The sequence below is a fragment of the Cryptomeria japonica genome, chromosome 5 (genome assembly GCF_030272615.1).
Source record: "Cryptomeria japonica chromosome 5, Sugi_1.0, whole genome shotgun sequence".
Lineage (NCBI taxonomy): Eukaryota > Viridiplantae > Streptophyta > Pinopsida > Cupressales > Cupressaceae > Cryptomeria > Cryptomeria japonica.
This window is the reverse complement of record NC_081409.1, coordinates 15,494,899-15,511,457: the sequence shown is the minus strand read 5'-3', so window position 1 is coordinate 15,511,457 and position 16,559 is coordinate 15,494,899. Positions and strand designations below refer to the sequence as shown.

The window sequence follows — 16,559 nt, the reverse complement described above, 5'->3', positions numbered from 1 at the left end:
TGTCTTTGAGCCCTCTACATCAATAGTTCTTTCTCACTGATAACCTTTCAATTCCTCACTGGCTTATCAACGCTTTCCACATAAATAGTTTTAATTACATACAGAGTTTCTGCTCTGTTTCACTTCTTATCATCTTCTAATCTCATATGAGAATTAGAAAGAATTGTAGAACATTTCTCAATGTTCAAATACAAGATACCATTGTACATTTACATATACAAACACATAAGTATCATGTAGAGAATAATTTGTTCATATACACAACACTAATGTGCATATAAAAGAAATACATAGTAGTATACTGTATAGAACTATACAAGAGACTAATTTGATGTTCAATAACATTTCACAAATCTGATTCAATCTGAGTAATTTATCACAATATTATCTCTGTAAAAAACAAAAGTCTGTGTACAGAATAGCAAGATGATAAATCTGGTTAAGCCAACTTCATACACTATCTCATAGAAAGCCTTCCACAAAATGCATATATAGTGTCTTTTGTTAACACACAGAAAATCTGCCATTGTTCAAAAACTGCCTTTCAAATAAAAAATTGCCTCTGTAAAATTGTCAACCAACCCAAACTTGGGTTAAACCAAAGTTCCTGTCTCATAAACAGAAAAAACCCATATTCGAATGTGCATAGCAACGACAAGCTCTTGGCTAGGGTAGAACCAAAAAACTTATACAAGTATGCAAAAGCCTTAGCCCGAAATACCCTGACTAGGGTTTGATAAATATTATAGTTACAAAAAAAATAAAATCATAAACCCTTTTCAAGAACCAAGATACACCCTAAATAGAAATATGGGTTTAACAAAATACAATGCTTTACACCCTTTTACAAATACATGACTCATAACCATTTGTAAACAAAACCCTTAACCCATTTCATTTCTCAGAACCCAAGTTCTAACCAACAAGAATGCATATACACAGAGAAGAAATCTTTTTCACAAAACTCACTAAACCCCCATTTTTTTCAAAACGAATCACAGTCCCCTTAATCTCTTACATAACTCAGGCAGGACAAATAACGATTTTGCTCAAATAGTTTGAATGCAAACAATAACATTGCTAAGTGTTGGAAAGAGATTAACAAACACAAAATATGGGTTTAGGAATGAAAACACCTGAAGACGTCTTTGAACTTCCTGTCATTGCCATGTTTTTCCCAATCAAACTGTCACGCATTGCCCATAAAAAAAACTGTCGTGCACACTCCCTGCAACTTCCTTGGCCGAGAACAAAACACTGAATGCCATGTGTGTGCCCTAGTTCGAGCTTGAGAGATTTCAAAACAAAAACAAAGCTTCGAAACCATATAATATGCCTCTACAAAATGTCGATGATATGTCATGTCCCACTCACCAAGTATTTTGGTGGGAAATAATAAAACAAAACCAATATCCCCGCTAAGTCCTTGTCGGTGGGGTGAATAAACATTATAACATGTTTCTTAGTCACTTAGGTGACTTAACCACTTAACCATCACCTAGTGACTTAGTCACAACCATATATGCACAATTTTGCCAAGGATTAAACCTTTCAATCAATGAGACTTTGATCAACGCTAAGCATAAAATGTCAATGCTTCAAATGCCAAGGAAAAATCACCCATTTGACACTAATGCCAAAAATGCCTTAGGGGTTAACACCCAAGACCTTACAACAAGCATACTTAATCTCAGACATGACTACTCTACTTCATAGAGTAATATGGAGTGATGATACTATTATCTTCCTAAAATGGGTATGCCAATTTAATTGATCATTTACAATGAGCCACAATACATTGACTGGGCAAAACTTATCAGTGATCATATGCATGGTTAGTTTGTCAATTTTCAGACAACACACAAGTTCCATATGTGCTCCTATTTGTTCTGTCATTACAAGTACTAAGACAATGTGACCAAGGTTAAGGACTTCTAGGGCCCTTGTAGCTACAACCCAAGTGTATGATTACTTTCCTGTACTTCAAGAGGAATGTAGAATGAGGGATTACAAAAGATTAAATGATGCTTTCTACATGTTTAATTCTACGAGAATCAAAGGTTATCCAGAAGTGAGAATCTCCCAAGAAGCAACTTAGTTGACCATGCAGTTTGGTAGTATTTTATCCAATTTGACAAATTTTTCATATGCCAAAATTGGAGGCTTTGATATCGCTCCATACAAATTGTCGAGATATGTCAGTGACTATATTGTTTCCTTGGAAGTGTGAAGACAGATGGGTCATTTGAGAAGGAAATGTCATCAACAAAAGAAAGCAGGGCACACCTTTCCTATGCAATTAACTCATTATACTTGCAAATCGCACGATGATGCCAAGAGTGTGGACAAGATTCTTTCTTAAGTCAATTTTCATATTTTTGATGCTAGACCTTCTGATAACAATTTTATTTATTTTTAAATAACTTATATATTGGCACATGGTATGAACATGAACCTCACCTTGAGGATTATTGGGAGAACTGTGTTGATGAACATGAGGCAAGGAGAAGAGATTAAATTTGGTTTCCTGTAGACCAAATGAAAGCTTTCTATTTGAACATTGATATTCTAGATATTTTTTATGACAATGCATATATATAATTGATGTAGAATATCATATAGTAAGTTCAAAACCTTTTCCCAAGGTCAAATGGTCGAAAAGCATATTTGATAGATCATCAATCCTTATGGATAAAAACAAGAGGTAGCTAGCAACCAAAATTACTAGCCATACTTTGAATAAACCTTTAGGTAGGGGACAAACTTCAAGGGAACAAAAATCAAGCGACAAACCCAACCCACAGAGGTCACCTGCTAATATGTACGCCACTAGAGTTAGGTCCTATATGAAAAGAGGTGATGAAGATGAGGATCTAGAGGACAGTAAAAGACTAAAGGACTAATGTGAAGGGAACATCGAGAAAGTAAGGAGAAAGCTAGATATAAAAGGGCAGTTAGAGTTGATCCCACCATTGCTTTAGAAATTGGTGAAGGGCAATATAAAATAGAGCCATCTACATCTCAAGGTCAGACATCCTCCCAACAATTGCAAGGAAGCCAAGGTGATGACTCCCTTCCCGAACAACAAACAAAAACACAAGACATTACAAAGAAGACACCTAACTCCTAGGTCACTTGTGCTAACAAATAGCCATTCAATTAGATTGGTTAAGAGAGATTGTGTAGAAGAAAAGGAAATACACCCAACTGATTGATCGCAATATTATATTCCGATTTTTAAGAGAATTACCCTTAATTATTATTTCATATTACTATTCATAAAGTGACCTCGCTCAATTAAAATAACTAAGGTTCAACTTTTAATTAATTAAATATAAATAATGTCAAGAAGCTTAAGATTATTTAAAATTTATTTAATTAATTATTTCTTTAAAGTACTCGACATACTCCACAAGAAAAAATATGTTAATGACTTCAATAAATGACTCATTTGAAGGAAGAAGACATTACAAAACTTAGCATTGTTCTTACATTTTTATTTTGATGAAAAACAAAAAAGGGATATTGCTTAGTCCTTTCATATTTAGATTCAATTTTCCAAATGAATGTTAAATTTACAATTAGATTGAAAACAATTGATAAACAATTACATTTAAAAATGTAAAATACATAAAAAAATAAATAATAATAATTACATTAAATCAATGGAATTAGTTTTCCAATCCATACATTCAATGCAATTTTTTTGAGAATAAAATATGTAAAAAAAATTGAATCAATGCTTTTAAAAGAAAATTGTGTTGGGTCTGTATTTTCCATGGATAAAATTTATTAAATACTGGTACAAATGTGTAATTTATAATTTACGACATTGCAATATGAATTGAACTTGTTTTTATCTATAAATGGAGGAAAAACTACTTATGACTTTTTTAAATTTAATTTTATACATAATTTAAAAGATTATTTTATAAATTTATGTGCTTTTCAGTTTGGAAATTTCCTCGAGTTTTTGTGAAATTTTGAAACTTGGTAAAAAAAATATATCTACAAATTTTTGCGGAATCCAAGTTTTTGAACTATAATTAGTAGAACCCAAATTATTGTTAATACCTAGTTAAATGATCCATAGATGCTCAAAAGGATAAATTAAAAAACAGAACTATAAGTGTGCACATGTAACCAATTGTAATCAGATATACCAAAAATTCACCTTACAAGTAATAATGGATATTTATCATGTAAACAAGTACAAACTACAATTTTTTAATTAAAAAAACTTTAATAATAGAAAAGTAAATGCATTCAAATAGCTTCTTCGTATTTATAACTTTATTCTTAGTAAACGGATACTCCAAAATTTAACAGAAAAAGATCCCATGCATTTTATATTTTGTCCCAAACCAAAATACTCTTCCAAAAATTTACTCTCATGTACCAATCACAAAATCAATACCATTCAACCAAGCAAATAGAGTTTTTTTATTATTTATAAAATACTACAATGATTACTAATTAGAAGAAGATAATGCTCTACTATACTTTTGTTGAGAATAAATGACTATGGTTGCTAGTTAACTCTCAAGTTAGTTTAAGTGAAATGTATCATAGTTTCCAATTACATTCAACGCAACTCCTTGTCTTTTGGTTACTCCTGAAACTTGCCCAGCATACAAATGCCTTGGTGACTAGTCTTGTACTTGCACCGAAAGGTGCTCCATAAATAAAAAGAGAAACTTTTAGAAGATATAAAGTGAATGAAGAAATGCATGAAATTATCTTACAAGCTCCTTTATAGGGACTTTCTTGTATCTCTGAGTTTCATACATTTTCAAAACATGCTGCACCAATGTATGATTTGATTGTTAGATTTCATGAATTTACAGTTAAATGACTAGCATAACCAGCATAATCAAAAACAAAAATGAGAAAGTAGAATGAAATGAGACAAGGCTGCCAGAATTATAAATAGAAAGTAAGTCCGGCATGAATCTCACCTTCCCCGCTATTGTCTCTCTTAATGAGAGAATAACTTCAGCCATTTCTTTTGGACATTCGTCTATCGGTACTCGATAAGTGCCATATCTGTCAACAAGGAACTACATATTTGAGTTATATACATCTAAGAATCAAATTAGATTATTTTTATGTTCAATCTTAGTTATACCAGTAAATCGTGCAAAACTGAGGACCATGAAGACTCCCCATATAATAAGGTTGACATTTAGTTCTCCTCAGTGTTATTTTTAGGTCATTCCTAGATTTTGTTAAATTACATTATATAATTTCAAAGTTTCATATTAAAAATTTAATCCATCCTAGTTTCCTAATTTCAGAAAAAGAATAACCAAAAAGCTACCATACGGAAAACTTGTCTCCCTGTCCCCTGACATCCCCATTTCCAAAACATATATCGAAGAGAATAAGGATAAATGATAATAATTGTTCAGTAAACTGCTACAATGGAAGCTTAATCAAAGAATAAACAAATATGATATAACAAATAAAGTAAAATGTAAGCTTAATCAAAGAATAAACAAATATGATATAACAAATAAAGTAAAATGTGATTAACCATCAAGACAGTAAAGAGAAGCATGTTGGAATTGAAATCAACAAAATCATATAACACATATAACACCAAAATTTATATGCAAAAACCCTTTTGAGGAGAAACTCAACCGACAAAGAGATCCTTGAGCTTGCATTAATCAGATAAATGTTATACAATGCAATCTACCCTAATCCTCATACAATATTCCAGCATCATAACATTGCTTCACCCACAAGATAGTGAAACTGATATGCCATGCCTCCAATTTATTGAGCAAAGGGATGAGGAAAACCACAAATGGTTTCCCAAAACCAAGTGTCACCAAACCATGGTCCAGTGTAAAATTTTTTTCCCAACAATGCATTTCAGTATAACAACAAATTTCACCAACTTAAAACTTTTTCAACTTCCATTACATGTATATAACTATCTTATAAACATATTCATTGATGATCAACATTCACATGTAATATAACAAAGTAGAACACAACATATATACGTGGAAACCCTTACGGGAGAAAACCACGGCAAAATAATGCTTTTATATAATTCTTCTATTACAATATTTGTAGGCACCAACCTACTAGAGGCACCAACCCCTAACTCTGTTTGTGAGCACCAACCCACTGGAAGCACCAATTCCCAAATCTGATTTCGTGAGCACCAACCCACTAGAAGCACCAACTCCCACTTCTGAATTTGTGAGCACCAAACCACTCGAAGCACCAACTCTCCAATCCAGAATTAGTGAGCACCAACCCACTTCATATAAATCTGAATTTCCATCTTGACAATGTTGCTATCTCAACTGATAATGGACAGTTTAATCTTTTGTATATATTCCTTCCTCACAAGCATATATTCTTCTTCATAAAACTGTTATATTATCTTCCACAAATCTGTTATGATCTTTTCATAATTCTGCTTCAAAATCTGCATTAAAATCTTTCTTAAGAATCACTTTTGTCTGATTTATTTCTGTTATTATGCAGATATACCAATACACAGTGTATCCTCTATCTTCTTTAATAAATCTGCTTCAAAGATTACTTTACAGTTTACTGTATAGTGTTCTTCCATCACTCTTCTTTCTTCACGTGATCTTCTTATATTTGCTGTCCCTTGAACCCTTTTTCAAATCTGCACATTCATGTCCATATATCTGCTGGTATATATGATATGTCTTTAACACACAACACACCTACAAATCTGGAATGATTTTCTTTGATAAAATCTGCAGTGAACTCTCTTCTATGCCTTCATTTTCAGATCTGTGTATGTCTGATTGATATTTTCCTTTTCTACACACTTTAAATGTATTTCACGTATCTCCACTCCATAATATATATTTTTATTTTATTCTTCACACTGCACACATCTGAGAACTACTTTATTTTCTGAGTTGTAATCTCAGAATTATTCTCTCACACTCTCAGCTTCAACATAATTCACACAGCACACCCTTGTGTCTGATTATATTTCCAGAATTACACCCTCTATTCTGTCAGCAACTTATTATATTTCCAGCATCATACACCTTGCCAACGCTACCACACATCACACAACATATATGTAGACACACATTTCTTCAAATTCCACACAACAAGATCAGATTCTATTTATATCTTTTATTTTAATGGTCATCCCTTCTCATTGAATAGTCACAATTATTTACATAACCTTTCACTGAATTCTTTTGTGAAGACATACTTCTTAACTAATAATAGTTTAATATAATTCTTGTAATAAACCAAAGATCGCACCCTTCCACTAATCGCAACCTTCAGGAATACCAATATTATCGAAACTCTTCACCGTATCTTCCTTTGAACCTAGTCAATGTTCAAATAAATATTATAAAATCGTTACCTTTGTTTCAACGTTATTTTAGTTATTGATAAATTTATCTTTGTTTGACCACCGATTTACTTTCCATCAGTTGCTTCTTAAATTCGATTTCTTATTAGAATATATCTGCCATCAATTATTTATGATTTCTCACATAATCGCTGTCTTCAAAATTGACTATCAACACATATTAACACTGAGTGCGTGGACTCCATATTAACTGATTACGAAGACTGTCCCAGACATATATTTATCAAAATTGTATGCCACGTAAATTCTATACTCCACTTCAACTTAATTTCCCAAATGGTATTGGGCCCCACCAATATTGTTTTATTCTTCTCTTGTTTTTTTTTTTTTATACGAAACAAACTCAGCTTTTAAAATGTCTTTTGTCTTTTGTGCTTTGTTCTTTTATTCCAACAGCTGTCCCCCTATCTTTGTCTTCTAGTGCCATTTTTCATAAAGTAATATGAATTAATGACTTCAACTTCTGATCTGTCTTTTGATATTTTTACTGGTACTATATATTGCTATGTTCTGTATATAGTAAATACTGAATATACTTCAGTATATATATAATGCTGGAACAATCAATACGGGTACTGTATATACTACAGTCTTCTGTATGCTGTCATCTTTTTATATATTACTGTGTACATATACATACACACACACTCTATATGTATACTGTAGCCATTTGTTGAGACAATATACATATCAGTTTGTTGCTTAGTAGTTCATTGTCTTTGTAAACAGGTTGCTGCATTGATCATTGTATACCCTCATCTTGTATATGGAGTTCATCTTCAATACTGATCACTAACCTGATCATGGAGATGCCTTCAATTCTGATCATTAATGGTTTCATGTCTTCTTCATATAAATCACAGCTATCCAATTCCTTAATCATCACCTTTGACAGGACTATTTGTCATCTTACATCTATGACATCAAAGACATCTAATTCCTTTGACATCAATGACAACATTTCCATCACAGCAGGTGTTTACAATTACCAGCGATTGAGGATTGACTTAAGGTCATTCTTAGTGAATGATAAGATTAGATCAGTGACATTCTTAGTGAATGTTGTGCCTTGATCAGGGACATTCTCAGTGAATGAGGGATTAAATTAAGGACATTCTTAGTGAATGTTAAGATTCCTAGGAAGGAGTTAAGGCAGAGATTTTATATCTCTGAAAGTTTATTCAACAAAGAGCAGATCAGATCAGGGAACATCACAGCTTATCATTCTTATATACTATCAAGTGGAAGACCAGATAACAAGTCAGCAAGATCAGAGTTCTATGCACTATGCATCATACCAAATACTTGAACAGTATACAAGTCTGCTGACTAGTTTTATTAATTATGGAATTGAAAGTCTCTTCCTTGATTGATTGCCATTTTGTTGGATATTGCTGAGAAGTTTGCTAGAATGATGTGTTGTCATTGATGTCAACATATTCTTCTGTGTATTCCAGTGTTGCAGTCAGATTGGATGAATTGGTTTGACTAGTGTGTTGCGGTTGAGTTGTTGTGGTTTAATGGGTTTAGAGATACTTATCTCTAGTTGATTCAGCAGAAGTTTCAGAGGTTTGCATGATGTTTTGATTGTGTTGTGTGATCTAGTATTATTGTTGGTTATTCAATTATTCGTGTTATTCGGTATTCTGGTTTGTGCTCCGGAATTGCTATATCTTGGTTTGCGGATTTGGCAGAGTATTTAGGACGTTCATATGTGTCCTCAATTCAAATGGTTTGTGATTTGGAAGTCTGCAAGTGAATCTTTTAGTTTGACAGTCAGTCCAACGTGTGTTCTTGAGGTTCGGTATATTGATGATGGAGATTCTAGTAAGTGGTGATGTTGTGGTTGTTTTTGGTGCGATTCATGTTGCTTGTGGATGTTTCTAGAGTGTGTTATATCCGTTTTGTTGGTCCACATTGATCATTGTGCGTGTTATTGATCATTTTCTTGATCCGGTGGTATGTGACATTCTTGGTGATTGTAGCGTGTTGCGGATGATCGAGGCATAATTCTTGGTGGTGTTTCTTGGTTGCGTGATTGATTTGGGTCGAGACTATGTCTTTGCCGACATTGTTTTGGTCCGCATCAGCATGTATGGTTGTAGCGTGTGAGGTTATTAATTTGTAATTTGTGTTGAGGGTTTAACCGACCTTGGAATATAGGATGATGATTTGTATAAATATATGTAATATTCATGTGAGAGATGTATCTGCATGTACAAATATTGTTTTGATCTTTCAGTTGCGAAGGAGAAGTGTGAAGAAGTGTGAAGAGTAGAATTTGAGTATATGTGCTTAATTGGAACTGTAACCAGGCATGGGAAGATGCTATTTCATCAGTTCATGATCCTCCGGATTGTTGTTCGAATCTTGTAAGGCAGTGAGCCTTCCTCAAGGTTGTAGCCCTTCTTGTATTTGAGTAGTGAGCTCTAGACAGTGTACTTGAATGCATGTGCATTCCCCATTGTAATATTTACATTCACTCCTAACGGGGTATTATCTCATTGTGGGTATGTTCCCACTGTGGTTTTTCTCTTAACCGGGTTTTCCACGTCAAAAAACTTGGTTTTATGTGTGTTATTGAAGTGGTGTTGATTTATACTTTTGTTGTTCATTAACAGATTTGAATTTAAGTTTGAATTGTGTTGAGTTTGAGAGCAAACTGATTCACGCCCCCCCCCCTCCCAGTTTGCTGCATGTTGCCAACACATATTTCTCTTCTTCGATTGACTTCCCTTTGTCTGCTGTTCGATATATTTTTTCTGATCTGAGTGTCAATACTTATTTTCCCTATTCCATTTTATATCCTCATATCTCTATTTAAAGGGAGGTGTTGATTCAAGGGAGGGACGACTTCTCACCAAAGGTGACATCCCTTTGTTAACAACTCCTAGCAACTTAATGTTGCCTTTGTATATGCTTGATCGCTGCTTTCTATGCTTGACTATCACTGCCTCATCAGCCTCTATCACTGCCTTACTAATCTCTGCTTTGTTAATGCATCGCTGCCTTGCAAAAATAATTACTGCTGATTAATCACTGCTTCTTCGTTTTTTATTATTGCTTATTAAACAAGGAGATAGCTGCATTAGTCTTCTGCAATCACTGCCCTAATCTCTGTAATTGCAGCCTATTAGTTGATTGAAGATCCCCCTTAAATGTAATCGCATCTTACTTCTTAAATACATGCCCTTAGTTTTTATCTAGAGGGGGTTGGCCCTAGAGCAAGGTAAATTTAATTTAATTTAAATGTTTAACAGGTCAACTAGCATGGAAAATGTTGAGTTCATCCTTCTTCTAAATAAACTCAGCCCTTTGTAACTTTGCAACACTTCCTTTGTATAAGCAATGCCTAGGGTATTAATAAGGTTTGTGATATGTTCTTTCTGTAAATGGCTGCTAACCCTACCTTGGCAGGGGTATGACATTGGAATGTGGGGTTTTTCTCTCAAATGAATTTTCCTCAAGTAAATTATTGTTCTATGGTATATTGCTTTTGTGTTTATTTATTTATACTTGTATGGTCAATTTAATTTTTGCACATACCTTCTATCATATATTGATGTAGGAAGCATATTACACACCTCTTCTTTCTTTCATTTGGTATGTAATATTCCCAAATGGAATATTGTGTAATATCTAATAAAAAAATGCTCACTTCACATATTTCAACACTTCCTAATTGAGTTCTTTTTGTCACAAATTAGTATTACTAGACTGTATGTCAAATTTCTAGGAATTCAATGCTTTCCAGCAACAAATACAATACCTTATACACAACACCCCATACAATTTATTACTTTTTCCCTATTCCATGAATTAGCCAAGAACAATTCTGAAGTTGCAAATCACCATCATATACAGAAACAACAGTAGTAAATGGCATTGTCCTAGCCACCAACAATCCAAAAAGCATGCTGATATAGCTGCCCCAACTTTGCAAGAATGGAACTAAGTTAACCATCCACAACCAGCACATATGGTGCTATGAAAGCCACCCAAAAACCTTAAAAAAATAGTGCTATGAGAGCTGCCACAAACAATGATTTTTCCATGAATACATTCCATTTCAATCTGCGAATTTGAAGCTCAAGCATGCAATCATACAATTTTAAATAAGGCGTTTCTGCCAGCTCATCTAGTCATGGAAATCAAGGGATTTTCGTTCTCAGATCTCTAATAACAGATGAACAGGATGTCCAATCTATTTGAGAGAATGACATAATAAATAAGCATGTATCCTTTGGCCAAAAGCCTTGTAATATAGATTCTTTGAGGACCCAACTTCCCCTCCAAAATAAAATCTTTTGAAATTCTCAAATGCTTCTTCCCAAACCACATAGGAGGATTAAATAAAACATTTGTTTTTAATTATGAGCAAGCACTCCAGGCACCCACATTATGATAATGTTTATTTACACAGACCATCACTCTAGGCATCTACTTACATAAAGCAGTCATTATACAGGTATAAAAAAATAACACACTTTAAGGTTATAAAATCATTTTCCTAGCATTATTTTCCCTAATCCCATGAGCAATGGGAAACAGGCTTATGGAACATCATAGGAATTTATTGGATGAGGGGACATGATGAGGTATAAAAGCTTGATCATCTCAAATCCTAAGTGTTAGGGACAAGGTATTTTTTTCTAATATTAGTTTGAATAGAAGGTTGCCTAGAAAGATATCTTGTAGTAGGAAAATGTACAGCACTTCAAGAATAGAGATGGAGAGGTTCATTGGCAATAACTTAGAGTTGTGGAAGATCAAGATAGAGGGTTGCTTCTAGGCAAAGATCTATGGGTTGCCATACCCAGATATAGACCCATTGCAATGTCATCAATTAATTGGAATATATTGGATAGAAAGGCGAAGGACCTCATTAGGCTCTACTTGGTTAGATATCGTTTTGTTGAACATGCTGAGATTCTGTTTTATAATTACAAAATATGCCAGAGTGCCATCCCATTTGTGCATCTAGACCACAATGTATCCATCATAGATAACAAATTTGAGAGAACTCCAAATGGGTCTCCCTTGGTCAAATTTGTATGTGTTATTCTTCATCCCACATCACCTATCAAGTGTCAGAAGTTGAAAGAATCTAAGAAAATCCTAACTTTGGGAGCATTTTGGTCATTCCTTACTACTTTTGCAATGTTGCAAACTTTTTGTAATGTCCCCAATTTTTAAGTGACAATTAATTAAATTGATTTTTATTAAGTTGTCAAAAAAAATGATGACTTAATATAAATTAATTTACTTAAATAATAAAATATTATTATAGTGTCACATTCTTAAATATTTCTTCAGTTATGTCAAGTCAGCCTATCTTCTAGATGCTTCCTGGAGATCTTTATAAGGGGTTTCTTGATGATGTATAGGGCATGATTGTGAATTTGTTATGAAAATTTATGATTTCTGGGGATAAAGACCTTCACGAGTTGACAAAAGGCTTGGACAAAAACCTAGCTCTTCCAAAGGGTTGGATTCGTGATGGAGTCTACATCTGTGCAAATTTGTAAAGTCTCCATTGGAGATAAATTTGTAAGGGTTTGTTTCAGAAATAAAAATATTTGCAGGCTGAGTTATTTTATTTGTTGCCATTGAGATTCCTGTTTTGCCATCTAAGGTTCAATGCTATGGTGATTTCTATTCAAAATATTTCAATTTAAGATTTGATTCGAACTTTAGTATTGGCCATTGTGTCGAAATGGGCAAATATATATTTGACAAAAGCCTTGATAATTGTATTAAGGCAGCTACTATTTCATCTTTGGCGGATTAATATTTCATTTGCAGAAGATTATCATAGCTATCTCTGGCTGTGAATATTGGTAAAGTCTGTCTTTGCTACTCAGCATGGGAGCATTCTTGGGAGCCGACATCTTTCCTACGGTAAGCATTCTAGTTCGAAGTGAAAGTTAGACAGATGTCAACAATAATCAGAGGTTCTCCTGTTGGCATTGATTACATTCTTGTTTGGGCGAGCTTTTGTCATTCATATCGGGAGGTCTATTCCATGAAGCCGTGAGTTTTCTGCAAAGACCTCAATTCTTATTATTGGGTGGCAATATTTTTTTCCCTAGGCACAGACCTGCCTCTTATAAGGTTGGTAAACAGAATGAAGGTGTGATTCCTCTGTATATAATGCAACCTTATTTTGGGCAGACACACATAGCAAGCTGGTAGATATATTTCTGAGACTTACTTGCAATCACACATTTCCACTCACAGCAACGGAAGCATCCATTGAGCTTGGTATACAAACACGGATATTACCAAATATTGCTATTTCTGTAGAAACAATTACTTTCTAACTTGGCGACTTCCAACGCCAAGTATAAATCGTAGCATTCCAAGACTGGTGAAAGCTGTGTAAGGTCAAAGACTACTATTCTAATTTCACTTCATATTGTTCCTGATTTCTTAATCTCCAGCATAGTTTGTTAATGTTCTGTTTGCAAAAGATTGGATGAATAGGTCTTATGCTTCATGCAAATTATTTGTAAAATTCCTTGGGAATACATTGCCAATTTCTGGTAGAGATCAATAAGGGTCTTTTTCAGTGGTATCAGAGCCACTTTCTTGCCAGCCTTGGAGGAGATTGCAGCTTCACGAAGACTAAGCTATGGGTCTAATGTCAAGACAAGGACAACCAGAAGAACCAGCCAAGAAAGTTGCTGGGTATTATGTCGAATATATGGATTTTATGTCTAATGTGTACTTTCAGCTGGACACACCCCTAGACCGGCATTTATGAAGAAGCAACCTACCTTGGAAGAAGATGGAATAAAAGACAATAAAGACATTTCAAGGAGGCATGAACATGATTCTAATTTTTCTGAGTTTGAGCAGCAGTCCTTTGTCATCACATGAACCTTGCATTGAGGACACTCAAGAGTGGATTGATAAGTATGAGGTAGAAGTTGAAAATTCAGATTTCTCAGTGTCTGATTTTGTATTAGCAATTGAAGAAGAGCATGAGGTAAATCATTCTACTCACTCTTACAATGGCAATCCTTTGATTGAGCATAATGTTGGCCTAACTTCAGAACATGAGTACTGGGGAAAAGATGTTGTAAAGGGAGCTGTTTGTAGATGGCATGATTATGAAGACAAATCAGAACATTTGTTTGAAGATGTTAGACCTCAAGAGTCACATCACTTGGAAGGTCAAATCAGGGTAAACGAAGACATGATTATTGCAACTCTAACTCATGTTCATGATACTCATAAGATGATGGCAGTTTATTTTTGGAAGGCTCAAGGGAGACACAAAGGCCTTAAAGGAGAACTATCTCTTGCACACTTACAGCTTGAAGGGATATATTTTGACGCATTAAGAAGAAAAGAAAACAAAGTTGATAAGCTTACCTATGAGCTTAAGGTTACTATGGATTATCTTGAGAGCACTTTGGGGACAGCAGTTGTCTGGGTGTTTTGGAGAAACATGGATCATCTCCTTATTATTGGAGGTTGGCATAACAATGGGGTACTACCATCAGTTATCCTTAAAGGCACTCCTTACATCATTATAAGTCTGATTCTCTGATTTATGGGTGCTGTTCTAGTTTACATAAGCAGCCTAGGATGGGCTGATATGTTTTTTCGTGCACCAATGAGGTATCTCATATTTGATGGATGTGACAGTGATGATTTGGGATCCATTAATCAGCTTGATAGTGAGAATATTTTCGATTGAAAGAGTTGCAGGCATCAACACTGTTAATTGCATCAGAGTAAAGCAGCGGAGTAATAGAGTCTTTTTCATATGGCTAGTTTGGGATCTTGGTGGTGCAGCAAAGAATTGCTCGATAACAAACAATGTTTGGGCCAGGAGGACCATAATGTCCCCAATTTTTAAGTGAATTAATTAAATTCATTTTTATTAAGTTGTCAAATTTTTTTTTTCAAATGATGACTTAATATTAATTAATTTAATTGAATAATAAAATATTATTATAGTGTCACTTTATTATATATATTTCTCCAGTTATATCAAGTCGGCCTATCTTCTAAATGCTTCCTGGAGATCTTTATAATGGGGCTCCTGGTGATGTATTGGGCATGCTTGTTAATTTGATATGATAATATATGATTTCTAAGGACAAAAAAACCTTCAAGAGTTGACAAAAGGTTTGGACAAAAACCTAGCTCTTCCAAAGGGATGGATTTGTGACGGAGGCTACATCTATGCAAATTTGTAAAGTCTCCATTGAACACAAATTTGTAAGGGTGTAATGTCCCCTCTTTAGACAGACCAGATGGCAATTGGAGGTTGGCCTATTATTGGTGGGCAGAAAATTTGTTGTTAGAATGGATCATAATAGCTTGAAACATTTCCTGAATCAGAAAGACCACAATGATAGGCAGTAGAAGTGGGTTAGTAAATTGCAGGCTTACGATTTTGACATCAAGTATGTCAAAGGGAAGAGGAACATAGTTGTTGATGCCCTATCAAGGAGGCCTCATTTATGTGCTATTGGTGAGATTACAGATGATTGGCACAGGCTAATTTCTGCCGAGTATGCGAAGGACACTTGGGCAGCTAGCATTGTTGATGGATCAGTACAGGATGACAGATACACTGTTATAAATGAGCTCATCATTTACAAGGGGCAGATATTGTTAAAGTTGGATCAGATTTATATATATGATATTTTTCAAATTTATAGTCACTCAGGTTTAATCCAATACTATATTACAGAATATAGTATAGATTACAAATGTCTTGATAAATTTTCAGATTGCAATGTAATATTGAATTATGCACGGTAGCATATATGAATCAGGATTTCCTTTAAAGCTGATCACACTATATATATCGAACTATTCACAGTTTGAATTATATTATATGTAACTGCAGATCACACAATATGCTCCACAATATCACAAACTTAGTGTATTGCAGATCGCTCACTTATGCCACAATGATAACGACTGCACTCTTAATAATAACAACTGCACTCTTAATAATAACGACCGCACTTGATAATATCAACCTCTTATCTATCAATCGAATGGAATAGAGCTGATGATATATGCACTCTATGGTCAACATAGAGTCACGGCTCTATGTGGAACAGACATGGTTCCACATCGAGTCATGACTCCTATGTGGAGCAATGACCATTGATAACCATCGATAATAATAAGCAAC

General features: G+C 34.2%; 1 protein-coding gene across 2 annotated transcripts in view; it reads right to left on the bottom strand.

The window, feature by feature from the left end:
* Positions 1–4,419: 4,419 nt before the first annotated feature.
* Positions 4,420–16,559, bottom strand: part of LOC131077994 (uncharacterized) — a 182,684-nt gene continuing 170,544 nt past the window's right edge. The window contains exons 8-10 of one of the 2 annotated variants that reach the window (XM_058015610.2): positions 4,959–5,046; positions 4,746–4,802; positions 4,420–4,615 (exon numbers count right to left, since the gene is read on the bottom strand). In XM_058015610.2, the coding sequence (XP_057871593.1) occupies positions 4,610–4,615; positions 4,746–4,802; positions 4,959–5,046 (151 nt within the window). In that variant the 3' untranslated portion in view covers positions 4,420–4,609. Of the gene's footprint in view, positions 4,803–4,958; positions 5,047–16,559 lie in introns of both variants that reach the window. The other variant, XM_058015609.2, reaches the window with a different exon arrangement.